This window comes from Pelodiscus sinensis, chromosome 6, assembly GCF_052426305.1.
Source record: "Pelodiscus sinensis isolate ZL-2025 chromosome 6, ASM5242630v1, whole genome shotgun sequence".
NCBI classification, from domain to species: domain Eukaryota; kingdom Metazoa; phylum Chordata; order Testudines; family Trionychidae; genus Pelodiscus; species Pelodiscus sinensis.
The window spans coordinates 82,623,300-82,638,493 of NC_143057.1; the positions used below are offsets into that span (position 1 = coordinate 82,623,300).

The window sequence follows — 15,194 nt, forward strand, 5'->3', positions numbered from 1 at the left end:
TGGTAGTGTTTGGAACTTGTTATGGATATAGCTGCCTTACCACTTCCGATCTGTAGATGGTGGCAGCATAAGGACTGTTAATGGAGGACCTAGAAAGGTGGTAGGGAAAGAGTTGCCTTTTTTATATTTGGAAACGTTGCCTTTGAAAGGAGTATTTGCAGCAGTAGCATTATCTACTGTTCCTTGTGTCTGAAGTAGCCTCTTCCACTGATTCCACTACTAAATGATTTTGTAATGTGATCATTTAAACAAGTTTTGGATGTCTTGAGACATCTGCGTTCACCAGAATGCCCCAGGTATATTTCAGGCATCCCATTTATATTTTATTCTAGAGACTGAAGCAGTTAAAACAATAACAGATGTTTCAAAAATTGGTTTAGTGAGACCTAACACTACTTACCAGAGTAAGTTGAGTGCATATATTCTTCGCGCTCTTTGACAAAAGCTAACTCTTCCTCCTTTGCAACACTCCTGTTGCTTCAATACTGAAATGCATTGTCTTCTCCCTGAGGTTACAGAGCAATCTAGTAAATCAACTTACTTAGTCTTTAATGTCCTCACACAGTAAATGCAGTTTAATGGAGTGTAGGTCTTGTCCTTTGATAAGATTACAAGTTTGATTAATAACAGTAACACTGGTAAGTAACTGCATGCTATTCCAATTTTTAAAAATCGGTTCTATAATATCAAGAGAACACATCAGGTGGCTTAAGAACTGGTTAATTGCCAGATCTGAAAGTAGAATCATTATAGTGGCGTTCTGAAGGGATCTATTCAACATTTTTTGTCTATGATCTGGAAGCAAGTATGAAATCGTGAATAAAATTTGCAGATGAAATACAGTTTGTTAGAATGGTAAATAATAATGATGGGGAATCATGCAGAATGATCTGGTTTGCTTTGTGATTGGGGCTTTTCAAGAAGAATGCATAACTTCGTGTTTGATCTTAATCTAAAACAATGTAGGAACAAGTAATGCTAGCAATACTTATAAAATGGGAGAATATATCCAGGAAAGCAGTCACTCAAAAATGGTTTAGGAGTTACAATGAAAAAGTAACTTCACGAGATCCTATTGTGGTGCTGTGACAGAAAAGGTAAGGTAATACACAGGGAATATTCAGTAGAAGTAAAATAACCTTCCTTCTATCTATGGCAGTGATCCCCAATGCGGTGCCCGCGGGCGCCATGGCGCCCGCCGGGGCATTTGTGCGTGCCCGCCGACAACCTGGGCCGGCGCGGCGCATGGGAGGTGCCAGCCCCAGGTGCGTGACATGCACCGGCGCCGGGTGCGTGGCGCTCGGGCGGCCCCAGCCCCAGGGCACATGCGGGCGCGCGGCGCTCGACTGGCGCCAGTGCCGGCCCCAGGCACAAGGTGCTCGGACGACCCCAGCCCCGGCCCTGGGGCACATGCTGGCGCAGGGTGCAAGGGCATCCCCGTCCCCTGGCGTGTCCCCGGACGCGTGGCCCCGCCCCCGGGCGCCCGGCGTGTGAGTGGCCCCGCCCCCAGGCGCCCGGGAGCCTCTAAAGGTTGGGAACCACTGATCTGTGGTATTGATGAGACTGATACTTGATTGCTGTCAACTGTTCTAGAATGCACATTTTAAGGAGGATATTGAAACATTAGGGAAAGTACAGAAGAGTGTCACAAAAATGCTTTAAGGGCTGGAGAAAAGTCTCACAGTGAGAGATGTGAAGTGATCAGTCTGTTCAGTTTATCAAAAAGGAAATTGAGAGGTGACTAGATTACAGCATACCTTCACTGAAAGAAAATAGCAAGTACTAAAGGGCTCTTATCTTAAAGGAGAGAATCATAGCAAGAACTAAGTAGCTTGCAAAGGGGGACCCTACCCCTCACAGTGCTACTAACATCTCTGTCATGAGCAGTAACAAAAGTTTTAGAGGAGTAGCCATGTTAGTCTGTAACTAGAAAAACTTAAAACAACAAATAGTCTTGGCAGCACCTTAGAGAGTAACAAAAATGTAGTTGGTATGATGAACTTACATGGGCACAACCCACTTGTTCAGATGAAAGAAGGGGGTTGTGCCCACAAAAGCTCATGCTATCATCTACATTTTTGTTAGTCTTTTAGCACCTTAGAGACTATTTGTTGTTTTATGAGCAGTAACAGTCATCCAAAGCTTAACATGCACTCCCACCCTGCATCAAATGGTTAAACAAATGCTTTCATTTGTACAGCTAAAGATAGTCCATACCATATGTAACAAGTGATTCTCTCTCATCCTTTCCCGCTATTTCCCTAGGGAATATCCACCAATAACATCAGATCCTCAAAGGCAAGCATATAAGCGAGACTTTGACTCTGGATTACAAGAATACAAGAGTTTGCAAGCTGAACTTGATGAAGTTAGTAAAGCACTCACTCGACTGGATAAGGAGTTGGATGACTACAGTGAAGACAGTGAGGAATATAAGGTATTTCCATGGATAACTTGAAAGTTTATGCAAAATATCTGGAAAGGGCAGCACTTATTTTTTGCAAAATAGGTTCTATATAGTAATGTTCCTTTGTCATACAAATTACTATGTAGCAAGTAAAAACTTAGCGTTGGTGAACTGATCAAGCAAAATTTAATGGATTTGAATTTGAAAAAGGATCTCTTCAGATTTTAGAGATTTTATTAAAATTTTGATGGGATACTGAACCTTTGTCATCATTCATTGGAAAACTCTTACAAATAGAGTGAAAAATTTTCCTGATATTTTGATGGTAAGGCCATCATAAATCTTAAACTATACTTCAGAGTTCTACATATTTGCCTGGGATTAAAAAAATCCGTGTACTAAAAAAAATACTGATAGCAATAATCTCTTCTATCAATACCAGGATTTTTGTTCAGCCTAGAATATTATTCCCCACCTCCTTTAGATTTTTTCTTAATTAAATGACCCTTTCTCCTATTAAGAGAGAATGGCATGCCATATATCCTAACACAACTAGATTTCTAGCTGTAAAACTCCCAGGCTGTCTACCAGGTTGTTATCCAAAGGCTATTTTTATTTACTCTGTAATTTAACTTCCTTTCTTTGTAACTTCAGATTTTCCCCCCCAAATGTATGGTTAACTCAAAACTGTGTACAGGTTAAACTACTTTAGTCCAGTGTTCTCTGATCAGCAACATATGTGGTCCAGCATTATTTTAGTTAGCTGGATGTCCACTTATGATGGGTGTGGTGAAGTTTCACACTGTCCCATTGAGACTTAGTGATAGAAATGTAGCCGTGTTAGTCTGGTGTAGCTGAAACAAAATACAGGACTATGTAGCACTTTAAAGACTAACAAGATGGTTTATTAGATGATGAGCTTTCGTGGGCCAGACCCACTTCCTCAGATCAAATAGTGGAAGAAAATAGTCACAGCCATATATACCAAAGGATACAATTTAAAAAAATGAACACATATGAAAAGGACAAATCACATTTCAGAAAAGAAGGGGGATGCGGGGGGGGGGGGGGAAGGAAGGTGAATGCCAGTGAGTTAATGTCCATTGAGACCTGTAACCCAGGGTTCCCCCACGCTGTGATGTGTGATTCCCACTGACTCACCCACATGTGTATTAGCCCAGACACCTAGTCCCATCCTGAGCAGATAACAAGTCTCTTCCCAGGGAGAGAGACAAAGGAAGGGAGGCAGAGATGGCCACCTGGTTGGAGGGCAGGGCTTGGGAGCTGGGCAGTTTTTTGGCTGGAAAACCATGAAGAGAACAGACTAAGCAGAGTGGACCCCTGCCCCAAGGGGTCTAGAGCTGCCAGCCCCGACTTCTTATGTCCACATCACATCTATGCTGTGCTGTATCCTGGAGAACCAATAAACTCTCTCTATTCTACTGGCTGGTGGAGTCTCATCTTGCTGGAGACAGGGTGCAGGATTGGGGGGGGGAGGGGGGATGTGCCGCCACACCCATAAAGCTTGTTTAGCCACCAGTCCTGGCTTTCAGTGTTCTGTGCTGTTATTTAGCTCTAATTTACCCCTAAATGTTTTCTAAGAGCCCAGTAAGCAGTGGAAATGTTGGTAAAGCTGCTAGACAGTATTGATCTCTCCCGGCAAATTCTCTGGTTCGGAACCAGTCAGGTCCCAAAGGTGCCAGACTAGAGATGTTCAACCTATAATATAGTATTAAACCTGTCAAGTATCAGAGGGGTAGCCGTGTTAGTCTGAATCTGCAAAAGCAACGAGGAGTCCTGTGGCACCTTATAGACTAACTGAAGTGTAGGAGCATAAGCTTTCGTGGGCAAAGACCCACTTCGTCAGATGCATGTCGTGGAAATTTCCAGAGGCAGGAATAAATATGCAGGCCAGGATCAGGCTGGAGATGACGAGGTGGATCCAATCAAGGAGGATGAGGCCCTGTGATATTAAACCTGTGTTGTTTATATCACTGCCGTGAACTGTCCTTATTTAAATTTCTCTCTAATTATAGGTTGCTGCTGATCAGTACAATATGATGAAGGATATAAAAGCAGTAAGTATCATAAGGTTCTTCTTTTTCTGTTTGTTATTTCTAAGGACTTTTTAAAAAAAATTCTTCCTCCTTTTTTCCCTGTCCAATTCACATGCAGAGTGACAACTAATGGAAGCAGTGTCACAATACTTTTCTTATAGCAGATCTCTGAGCCTTCCGCAATAAATTCAAATCAGACTTGGTAATGTAGTCAATAGTGTAGTCAGTCTAGTTGTTGTGCTTAAAAGAAGCACCCAGGATCTTTTTCAGGGGGATAAGGCAACATGCCACATTTATTGAACATACATAGATCAGTCAATACTTTATCATATGCATATGACACATTACACTCATGCATTTATACACACGAGCACACTCCATCTTGTTACCAATAGTTGCTCCCCCTAAATACACTGGCCAGGTGAGCTAGATGGGGGAGGGGTGGAGCTGAGCTTCTGCTGATCTGGATCAATGCTCAGATGTTGACAAGACAAAAACCCAGGGTCCCTCTGCAAGATGCCTGGTATTTATTTCTCTCATGCTGCCAGTTAGTCATCACCTCGCCTTTTTTAATGCTGCTTCAAAGAGAGTCCTTTCAAGGGAAGGCACTTGCTGCTTGACTCCCAAGGCTTCTGTATGTCCAATCTTCTTTCCAGTGAGCTCACTTCATAGGTATTGTCTTGCATCTGGCTCCCAGCCCCTCTTCACCCTTGCAGCTGCTGCTAGAGGTGCTCACCTTTCAGTCTCCATTCACACCTCATTAATTTCAACAGGGCCATCAAGGAAAGGGGAGAGATCTACTCTTCTCTGAACAGAAGAATATTTTCTTTACCTTAACTATTCCTAAGACCTATAACATAAAGAGCTTGATAAAAAGTTTCTATGGAAAAGACTGGATACAAGGTTTCTCTTAATACAAGGGATTCTATAAGAAGGCTTAACATAAAGATATCTAAAAGGACTTACAAAGTTTCTCTTAATACAAAGTTATATGAGAATGATACATGGTTATATGGAAATGTTATGGAGATTTATCCACATAGTTTTGACTGCTTATACCAGGGCTGAAATTGACCTAACCTACCTCACACCTGTTGAGAGGCTTCTTAGTATGACTGTAGTATAATGGGTGTTAGTGATGAGATGACTCCAGCTAGCACAGTATTGAACACAGGTGAAAGTAAGGTAGTACACACTGGTGCAGCACTCTGTCAAGAAACAACTGGCTGGCTGGGGCTCTTGACTGCATCTGCTCCCAGACAGGCATCTGGGGTCTCCTGCAGGCTGCCTTGCTGAAAGCAGGTACCCAGGCAGGTGAAAGGGGCTGGGTGGGGTGTGCCTGCCCCTACCCCCTCGTACCTCCTGGTCCAGGGCTGTCACAGCCCCCCTGCACTCTTTAGGGAGACTGGGGTAGGCCTGCAGCCTCATATACACAGAACTCTGTGGGTCTTCTTCCCCTGACTATAGGGAGTGAGGGGAAAATGTGCAGTTTGTGTCTTCCTCTCACTGCTAGCTGCCCAGAGGAGAGGCAGAGAAGGAATGCAGAAGGCAGTGCACTTTACTCTTACCTCCTGTTCAGTAGGGAAGGAGAAGAGCAGTAGTGACTCTACTATGTATGGCTGGAGCCACCACCCCCCTGAAATGGTGCCCCCCCACATTAACCCCTAGATACCCCAGCCCTGACTCCCACACCTCCCCAACTCCTGCCCTGAGGCCACCCCCATTCCACCCTTTACTTAAATTTCTTACAGGCACTCTCTTAGTCCCCTGCCCTGAGGGCTCCCCCCCAAAGGGGCTATGATATGATAGTACCTGTAAGAAACTTAAGTTACTTTCTCCCTTGGAGAATGAATGGCAACTGAATTTAAAGACTTCAAGTATTGGGCTTCTCTTGATTTAGTCTGTCAAATTGTATGTGTTGGTAGGCAAACTTTTTAGTAAGGGACTAAGATTGCATTGGCAGGGAGATAGGAAAGGTCTATCCATTCAGTATCTTATACAAAAATAAAACCAGCAAATAAAGGTTCATCTCTTACCTAATCTAAATCTGAAACCTCCTCATACATGAGAGAATAGTATCATCTGACTGCCAGTTTCAAAAGCTTTGAAACAATAGATGAAATGTTGCCAACTCTTTCAACTTTATAGCCCGTCTCATGATTCTTTGTGTCAGTCTTAACACCCCAGGTGATAGAACTAGGTTATTGGCTTCTTCACTGACATTTTTAGAACTCTGAGATTTATATTTATTTAAAATGTGTATATTCAAGTGTAGCCCCTAGACTAGAGCATTTTTATCTGAAAAATATTTACTTTTACATACTTACCAACCAAAATTCTCTAATTCCACAATTGATTTGTGTTCTTTATTTTTAGTCGGCAGACTATAAGAACAAAAAGGCACGGTGCAGGACACTGAAGAGTAAACTGTCGCATGTAAAAAAGATGGTCAGTGATTATGACAATCGGAAATCCTAGAAGAGAAAAGAAGGAAAAAAATTAGAATCACTAAATTATGTACAGTTTTGTAACAATGGGATATAAAGTGACTTTGGTTTCAGCTGAGAAACAAAGTCCCCTTTGTCTTGTTGGCTAAAAAACAAAACAACCCACCATCAACTGCCTGAATTTAGTTACTGAAGTGTAACAACTAATGTTGATACCTTGTTTACTATTGAGTATGGCCTCTAGCAAACCAAACAGAGGTCTGTTCTGTTTGAAGCCTGGCATTTTTACTTGGGAACAGATCAGGTCCCAGGTTTGTTATCTAAAAGTTTGACTGATTTAGTACTAAGTTGCAGACTTCCCTCCTTTTGTCAACTGTGGTTGAGGACTTTTAAATATTGTTTCCCCTGTCTGCATATTGATTAATTCCCAGCTTTGTTCTCCACTCCATATAGTATACCTAATTTTGAAAAGCAGTTCCAGATAATGCTACATTTCTTCTGGCTCCTAATTGCAGCACATTTGGATCTGTGTTGCTTGCATAAACAGTAAGCGCAATGGCCTTCAAAAATTCACTCCTCCAGTATGCATTATATCCCATTGTAACCATTCCATTCATAGGGTCATGATTAACTTTTTGTTTAGAAATGAGTTAAGTTGTATTAATGGGGCCAATGCTGCTTACCTAATAGGGTGTAATTAATGGAAACGTGAAATTAAATGTGAATATTTGTTTCTTTTTTTTAAATCTTCATTTGTATCTTACCTTTTTTATTGTACAGGCGTGTATTTAGAATAATCAGTTGATTTTTATGACTTAGTTATGATTTGTAAGTGCGTGACTATGTACAGAATCTGGTTGTTCCTGTGAGTTGTCTTCTGTTAAATACAATTTATTATTTGACAATTAAGTGATGCATTTAACTTTGACCATTTTTGATCAGCCAAAATGTTTTGACCATTATAATGACTATAACCAAAGTAATTTTTATAAAGTTCTGAATCTTCTTTTTTTAGACTTAAATTTCCATGATGATTAACAATTTAAAATGTAGTCTCTTAAGAGGAAAAGGAAGTGAGTTCATGGAAATTTGAGAACACTTTATACCTAATGAAGCAACTTTTTGTGTAAAGCTGCACCATTAAATTTGTGATGTAATACTTAAATTTTCTGCAGCATATAGTTTAAGTAAATAATTGCTCACATTAACTGTTCTCAAAAGGACAAAGGTAAGCAAGTTGGTGCTTTTTAAAACACGTTTGCCTATGTTACTGATTACCTTAAATAAAACCATTTTACAAAAAAATCTGATTTTATCATTTTTTTTCTTCTGCAATTTACACTGGATGATGTAAATTAATTAGTCCTTCTATTTAATATGATTCTGATTCATGTGTGCTGGATGAATGTTTAAGTATTTGGGTTGCAAATAGTACAGGGAAATAATGTGAATTTCTTTTAATCTGTTTACATTGGAATTTTTTTTTAAATGAAATATTTTCTATGGGTGTGTGGTTTTATACAACCTACATGTGGGGCCAAATCTTATGTGACATAATTAATAGAATGCAGCACATAAAGCAGCTGCTTTTCAGTTGGATATTTAGTCAACATGATTAATGCCAATTCTATGTACATACAAAGACTACTGAATATATCTAATGTTGCCACTTGTTTCTGAAGCTGTGTAATTAAACCAAATTGTATATCAATTTCTTGGTGTTACTTACATAAAGCTGAAATGAGAACTAAAGAGAAGCAAGTAGTCATTCCATCCACCTTTGTGTTCCTACAGAACAAGTGTTCGGAAATAGTCTTTTCTTAGTGTCTAAATTTTAGCTGCTCATTGCAGACAACAACCATCTGAATTATTGCTAGCTTTTAAGAAGGTGAGATTTCTGACAATGAGTGTACATGATTGACTATTGATCTAGCAATATATTGTTTTGGAAGGTTTGACTTCCAAAAACGTAACTCAAGAACTGTGGGTGATTTGATTTTTTTTCTTTTTAATTTGTAGCTGAAAAAATATGTTGTTCTGTACACTTTAATAGATTTGAACATAATATGAAGCTTTTCACATCATTGAAGTTGTTAAAGTTGAATACATATTTATCTGGATACCCACTGAAACTTAAAGTATGTGTTAGCTGATGCATTTACTCTTCAGTGGTGCTGCTGACTGATGATCTATACCCATGTTTTCAGAAGCATTACAATCCATTTTAAATAGGTTCCTCAGTGAATACATCTGTGTGCTTTGCACCACATTTATATATACAATACTCAATTCTAGGCACCCACCACCAGTTTGACAAGCAATGATAGTGCAACTTAAACTCTTACTAGACATTACATGGGACTATATTTAGTATTTCCCCCCATTTACTTATTGTAATCCCTACAAGGAGTTAGCTGAGTGTGTTGAGCCCATCCTCTCTTGGCAAGGCATGAGACAAGTCTTTCTTCTGGGTGGCCTAAGTACATGTCTACATTGTGTGTTCCAAAGCACAGCTAAGTGGCCAATTTATTTTACTAGTCAGTGGCCAAACCAAAAGCTGTAGGTTTTTTGGTGGTGGTGGTATGTGTGCGCTTTTTTGCTTTATGTTGAACTAAAACTGAATTGTTCCTTGACAAAACAAAAAAACTGGAAACATTATTTTCAGGTCAAATAATTTGTACCCTTTTAATTTGAATAAATCCAGCTAAATTTGAAACAAAACATATTTTAAAGAAAAGTCAAAATGTTTTGTTTTGAAACATGTTTCTATATTTTTATAGGTAAGTAAGTAGTCTAAAAGTAGTGGGATCCAATTAGAAAAAGAACATGTAAGCATCCATCAGTTCTTCAACCGAGATTTTCAAATTGACGACAGAAATAACACTACAGGTTGTACCTCTCGGGTCTGGCACCTTTGAGACCTGACCCATCCCAACCAGGAAATCTGCAGAACCAAGGGAGGTCAATGCCATCCCCTCTGCTGCCACTGGCTGCGGGGCTCTGCTCTGGAGGCAGCAGTGGGGCCAGCATTAACCAAGCAGGGACTTGGGGGTGGAACTCAGGGTTAGAGGCAGGGTACCTGAAGAGCCCAGGAGTGCAGCCCTGTGGGAGCACAGCAAGTCCCACAGCTTCTGGACTGCACTCTCAGACATCAGGTGCAGGGCTCCACCGCCAACCTGCCTCTTCCCTTGTTGTTTGCAGTGCTTTGGAAGCTCTGGCAGGGCATGGGGGAGGAGTTGCTAAGCACAGGGCCTGGCTTTTTCCCATGAGTGCTCCAGCCTGGGAGCACCCATGGGGATGCCAAACCACAGATGATGCCAGACTATGGAAATCCAGACCATAGAGCTGTAGTCAGTCAGGATTTACTGCCGAGGCGTCCTCACAGGTCTCTGGCTCCATGGATGATGATAACCAGAAGGCTGTGTGCCATGTCGACTCATGCACATCTCCACAGCAGACCCCAAGAGATCAGAAAAGGTTTGAAGGTGCCTGGCCAGGTTTTTTGCTAAGCAAAGTATAGTAATAGTTGTCAGTAGATTCTACTGAATCACTACACATATGCAATTTGTAACAACGGAATGACTCAGTCAGTGGGAAATTCCAGTGCCCCCTAGGTCATCCAAAGACTGTCCTTTTCCCCCCTCCTCCCCCAAACACCACTTTATATCCAGGTACAAACAAGTTACCCATCACTGTCAGGTTGCCACCCTCTGATGCTACTTAGATACCATCCATCACCCTGAACGTCATAGTTCGATTAGATCATCTGTATCCATCATGCTTTCATTTTAGATCTTTTCTGAACCTGGCTCTGTATCTGTGGGGAGTGTGGGTACCAAGGTTTCTTCTAATGAGCTGGTACTGGTACCATGTGCTTTCAATTCATGACCAGTACCAATTACTGTTCTACACCTGGGCATATTACCAATAAGTTTTTTGCATGCTCAGCCCTGTTCGTGCCATGTTCTGTGAGCAGGGGCCTGCTCTTGCTCATAGCCTAATTTTGCTTTACATTAGCCATGTTTTGTCTGTTAGGCCTCAGGCCAGCCCTGTGCTACATGGGCTTATGTTTTAGGCCCTCATCTTACTTCAAGAGGTTGACCCTGTAGTATGACATCAAGCACAGGGGTGAACAAGGTATTTGATCTGGAGGAAATGTCTTCTTTCAGGAAATTCTTGTGATGACTGTTGTACATGACTATGGGCAGATCTACACTAGACCTGGAAGGTCAGTTTAAGGTACGCAACTCCAGCTACATAGAATACATAGATGGCGTTCGCTTACTGTAAGCCAAGCTTGGCACTTTCCCTACTACAGGAGGCTGACAGGAGCAAACACTCCCATCTGTTTCCCTTATTCCTTGTGACTGCAAGGAGTACAGATGCTGGCTGAAGCTGCCCTCTGAGTTTGATACAAGGGTCTATACTAGACATGCAAAATTGAACGCCAGAACATCTGTCTTCAGTGCAGCAAGGGAAAACATGCCCTAAATTTCTATTCTGAATTTGCATTAACACAGGGCTACACAAACACGATGTGAAAATACCCTCAAGACTGTAAATGCTGGAAGATTTTGTGTGTGAGACTCCGTTGAAGTACTCCTGCATTAAACTAGACATGAACTAAATTAAATTATATTCTAGTAGGTTGAGAATGCTATATTTAAAATATTGCTAGAGTTTAAGAATGGTCCTGATACATTATTCTCTTGGAACAATGTTATATTTTTGTTAACATTTACTAAGACTTAGCCATTTTATGAAGATGGATACTTAATTTAAAAAATGCTGTTTATCTTCTGCATAGCAATTACCACACCCACTCATAATATTGTTCCATGTAATAAATGTTGGGAGATTGCATATACAAGTCCAGTAACTGTCCTTAGGTTTGTAATGATGTTTTATAACAAAGTAAATGATCCCAATTAAACAGGTTCCTGGTCCCAGGGAAAGGGTTCTGAGGTCAGTCTGATATTCTATTTTAATTTGTAAAAACGGATTAACTTTTTGTTTGTTCAAATTGTTTCTATTAAGGTAGTTGATTAGTCACAGATCCATATATAATATAATACACTGTTGTGTAGCAGTATAACAATTCCATGTTTGGGGGGCATTGATCTGGATGCAGTGGTTCTTGAACTTGAGCAACCTGAGGACCTTCATTTTCACTTAAAAAAAAAAAAAAAAAAAAAGGCACATCATCCCTTCTCAGAGGCTCTGTCCCTTACCTCCTGCTTGCTCTATCATCCTTCTATCACTTGCTGTCCCCTACCCTCACATTCACTAGGCTGGGGCAGGAGGTTCGTATGTGGGAGGGAGGGAGGGTTCCAACTATGGTGCAGGCCCTGGGATGGGTTCAGGTCTAAGGGGTGTGGGGTGCAGGAGGAGGGTCTGGGCTGGGGCAGGGGTTGGTGTGGGTATAAACTTTAGGAGGGAGGTTGCCTGTGGGAAGGGACAGAGAGGCTGGCTTGCTGGATGGGATTTGGAGTGCTGTTGATGCTTACCACAGCTCCCAGAACTGTCCACCCGGTCTCTGCAGCCTCTTGGCATGCAGGCTGCCAGAGAGGCTCTGTGTGCTGCCCTCATGCCTGGGGAAGGGCTGGAGCTGTGGCCAGGGCTGTGTAGAGACTGCCTGACTGTTCCCTGGGGTGGGGTTGCATAGCAGCTGTTCTATGCGCCAGAGTGAGGCTGGAGTGAGGAGGAATTGGTATTAATTACCAACTGGTGACATAATTACAAGATCTGAAATATATTTTTTCAGGAATATGATGGGTGTGAGTGTGAGAGAATGTTGCACCCTGCTATTTTCCGCTGTTAGATTTAGTAGCGCAAACACAAAATGGTGAATTGTCTGCAGTTCTAGACTAAAACAGTTTTCACGTAGTATCAGGAGGGAAAGATAGAGAGCTTGATTTTGGCCATGATGAGTTTAACAGGTGTCTGTCTGCCTGGAGATGTTAAAAGTCTGAGCTAAAACGTAGTTTGTTTGGCGGGAGACAGACCCAAAGGAGAGAAATAAGGAGGGCTGAGAGAATCTGCATTAGCAGATCTTAATGCAGGATCTGACTTCATTTGTTTTGATGTTTTTCTATTGTAAAGCATGTAGGCTGCTTTTGTAGATAAGGATTCAGGCTTTAGTGAATGAATACTGAAGCAAAAGGTTTAGCACAGGGGTTCCCAACCTTTTTCAGTCCCCAGACCCCCTTGGCTTTTAGTAAACCTTCCTGTACCCCCTATTCAATATGAAAGGAAATACATTCTAGACTCTAGAATCCACAACTTTTTTCACTAACACTATTACTTTTGGAATATTTCAATTAGGATAATCTAGTTATTTACAAAATATTCCCTGTACTCCCTTGACAAGCTTCTTGTACCCTCTGGGGGTACGTGTACCCCAGGTTGGGAACCCCTGGTTTAGCACATGACATTTGCATGATTACATTTCAAAGAAAATTGACATAGGTGTTAATGGCTTAAGATAAAATAAAAGGATTTGAACAGAAAAGTGATGCAGATATCTAGTGCACTTTTTTATGCTTTTACTTAATGGCCATGTTTTTTATTTATGTATGTAGCTGTTTTCAGTATGCCCCATTTTGATGTATTTACTAGCTTAAATTGTTAGAATGATAATACATGTACTCCAAGAGTAGTGTTAATTTTCTTTTTATTGGATTTTTAAATAAATATCTTAAAACAAGGGATAGTTAACAAGAAGCAATGCTTAATGTTTTCTTCTTCCATAACTATAAACTGTTTAAAATATTTTAATCTAGGCTTTTTGTTTGTAATGGTGGTGCACATCCACACACAACCTTAATATTGGTGTTGCACACAAATTTCAAACTGCCCAAAAGAAAACTCAGCCCGCCCAAGGATGGAAAATGTTAGAGGGAACGCTGCTGGCCATCCATGCACCAAGAGGCTACGGGGAGCTGGCAGCTGCTTCTGGAAGCTGGACAGAGCCAGGACACAGATGAATACAATGTTGTATTCATTGAAAAGATTGAACAGCTGCCCTGGGAGCTGCACTTTGGGGTGACCCCTGGGCAGCCTGGGGGACTAGCAGGAGTCCAAACAGTGGCAGCAAGGGTTAGGCCTGCCCCCACACTCACTCACAGTGGCTGGAAATGGAGATATCCAGCCCCAGACTGATCTGCTTCTCTCCGCAATCTTGCAGCTGCATTGCTGTGCTTCACATCAGCAGGAAGCAGAGTGACCTAGCCCCAGTGCACTCCATTCCATCATTTCCCAACTGTGTCACACTGCTTCACCATAGCCAGAGTTGTCTGGCCATAGGACAGTTTAAGGTAGCCATCCCAGGCCCATGCTTTGGGTGGCCATGGGGCAGCTGCTTCAATTGTCCTATAAACAGGACTCGTGGTGCCAAGGGCAGCACAGGCACAGTTTCTGGGGGGCCTGGCCTGGGGAAACAGCAATGGTTGGCCCCCATGCCCTCACTGCAGCATCAGGAGCAGGAACAACTCAGCAGCTTCCTTCCCGCTGCTGCCCAGCTCCTAGCATGTATGCTCTGCTTCAGCATGGTGGTGGGAAGTAGAGTAACTCGGTTCCAGTCCACTCAACTGCCCATAGGGATGTGGCTAGGAGCCAGGAGAGTGGAGCAGGCTCAGGCCAGATCACTCCACAGTCTGATGCTGCATTGAGTACAGGGTAGGCCCAACCCCTGGTACTGGCACCAGACCCCTCACTATTCCCTTGGCTCCTAGCATGCGTGGAAGGTGTGGCAGGTGGGGGGGGGGGGCAGAGCATAGGGGAAGAAGTGGATTGGGGTAGGGCAGATCCGGGATAGGAAGAGCAGGTCAGGGTCGGGGTGGTGATGGTAGAGGGGGGCATGTCTAAACACACAGGCCCCTAGGGAGGGCCCTGCCAGGACGGTTAGGGAGTAAGGATGTTAAATAGCAAGTAATTTACTAGTTGAATAGTCGATGGAATTTCTATCGACTACTTGATTAGTCCAGTGTTTCTCAACCTTTTTTTATGAAGTACATCTTTACAAAAAAATGGAAATTCCCCCCCTAAAAAAAAAAGTACCCCCAATACCTACAGTTTTCAGACCCATATTTTTTTCTACCATTGCAACACATTTGTTTAAACAACTTAATTGTAGCCAGGCAGGCGATGAAATTTTTAGGTGTAAAAAGTACAAAAATAATAAAGCGCTGTAAAACTTAAAACAAAAATCCAGTTTTCTCCAAAGTTGTGTTGACATACCCTCCCCAGACTTCTTTCGCGTACTCTTACTCATACCCCGGGTTG

General features: G+C 42.0%; 2 protein-coding genes across 5 annotated transcripts in view; one reads left to right on the forward strand and one right to left on the reverse strand.

Annotated features, from left to right (window-relative positions):
* OCLN (occludin) overlaps positions 1-8,252 on the forward strand; it is a 35,327-nt gene extending 27,075 nt beyond the window's left edge. For 2 of the 3 annotated variants that reach the window (XM_006124306.5, XM_006124305.5), the window contains exons 7-9: positions 2,266-2,437; positions 4,444-4,485; positions 6,841-8,252. In XM_006124306.5, the coding sequence (XP_006124368.1) occupies positions 2,266-2,437; positions 4,444-4,485; positions 6,841-6,942 (316 nt within the window). In that variant the 3' untranslated portion in view covers positions 6,943-8,252. The remainder of the gene's footprint in view (positions 1-2,265; positions 2,438-4,443; positions 4,486-6,840) is intronic. The other variant, XM_006124304.5, reaches the window with a different exon arrangement.
* The window catches only part of LOC102458766 (survival motor neuron protein-like), a 50,428-nt gene continuing 39,960 nt past the window's right edge, over positions 4,727-15,194 (reverse strand). Inside the window, exons 9-10 of one of the 2 annotated variants that reach the window (XR_012904834.2) lie at positions 6,792-6,938; positions 4,727-5,314 (exon numbers count right to left, since the gene is read on the reverse strand). The gene's annotated coding sequence lies outside the window, so the exon portion shown is untranslated. Of the gene's footprint in view, positions 6,939-15,194 lie in introns of both variants that reach the window. The other variant, XM_075932236.2, reaches the window with a different exon arrangement.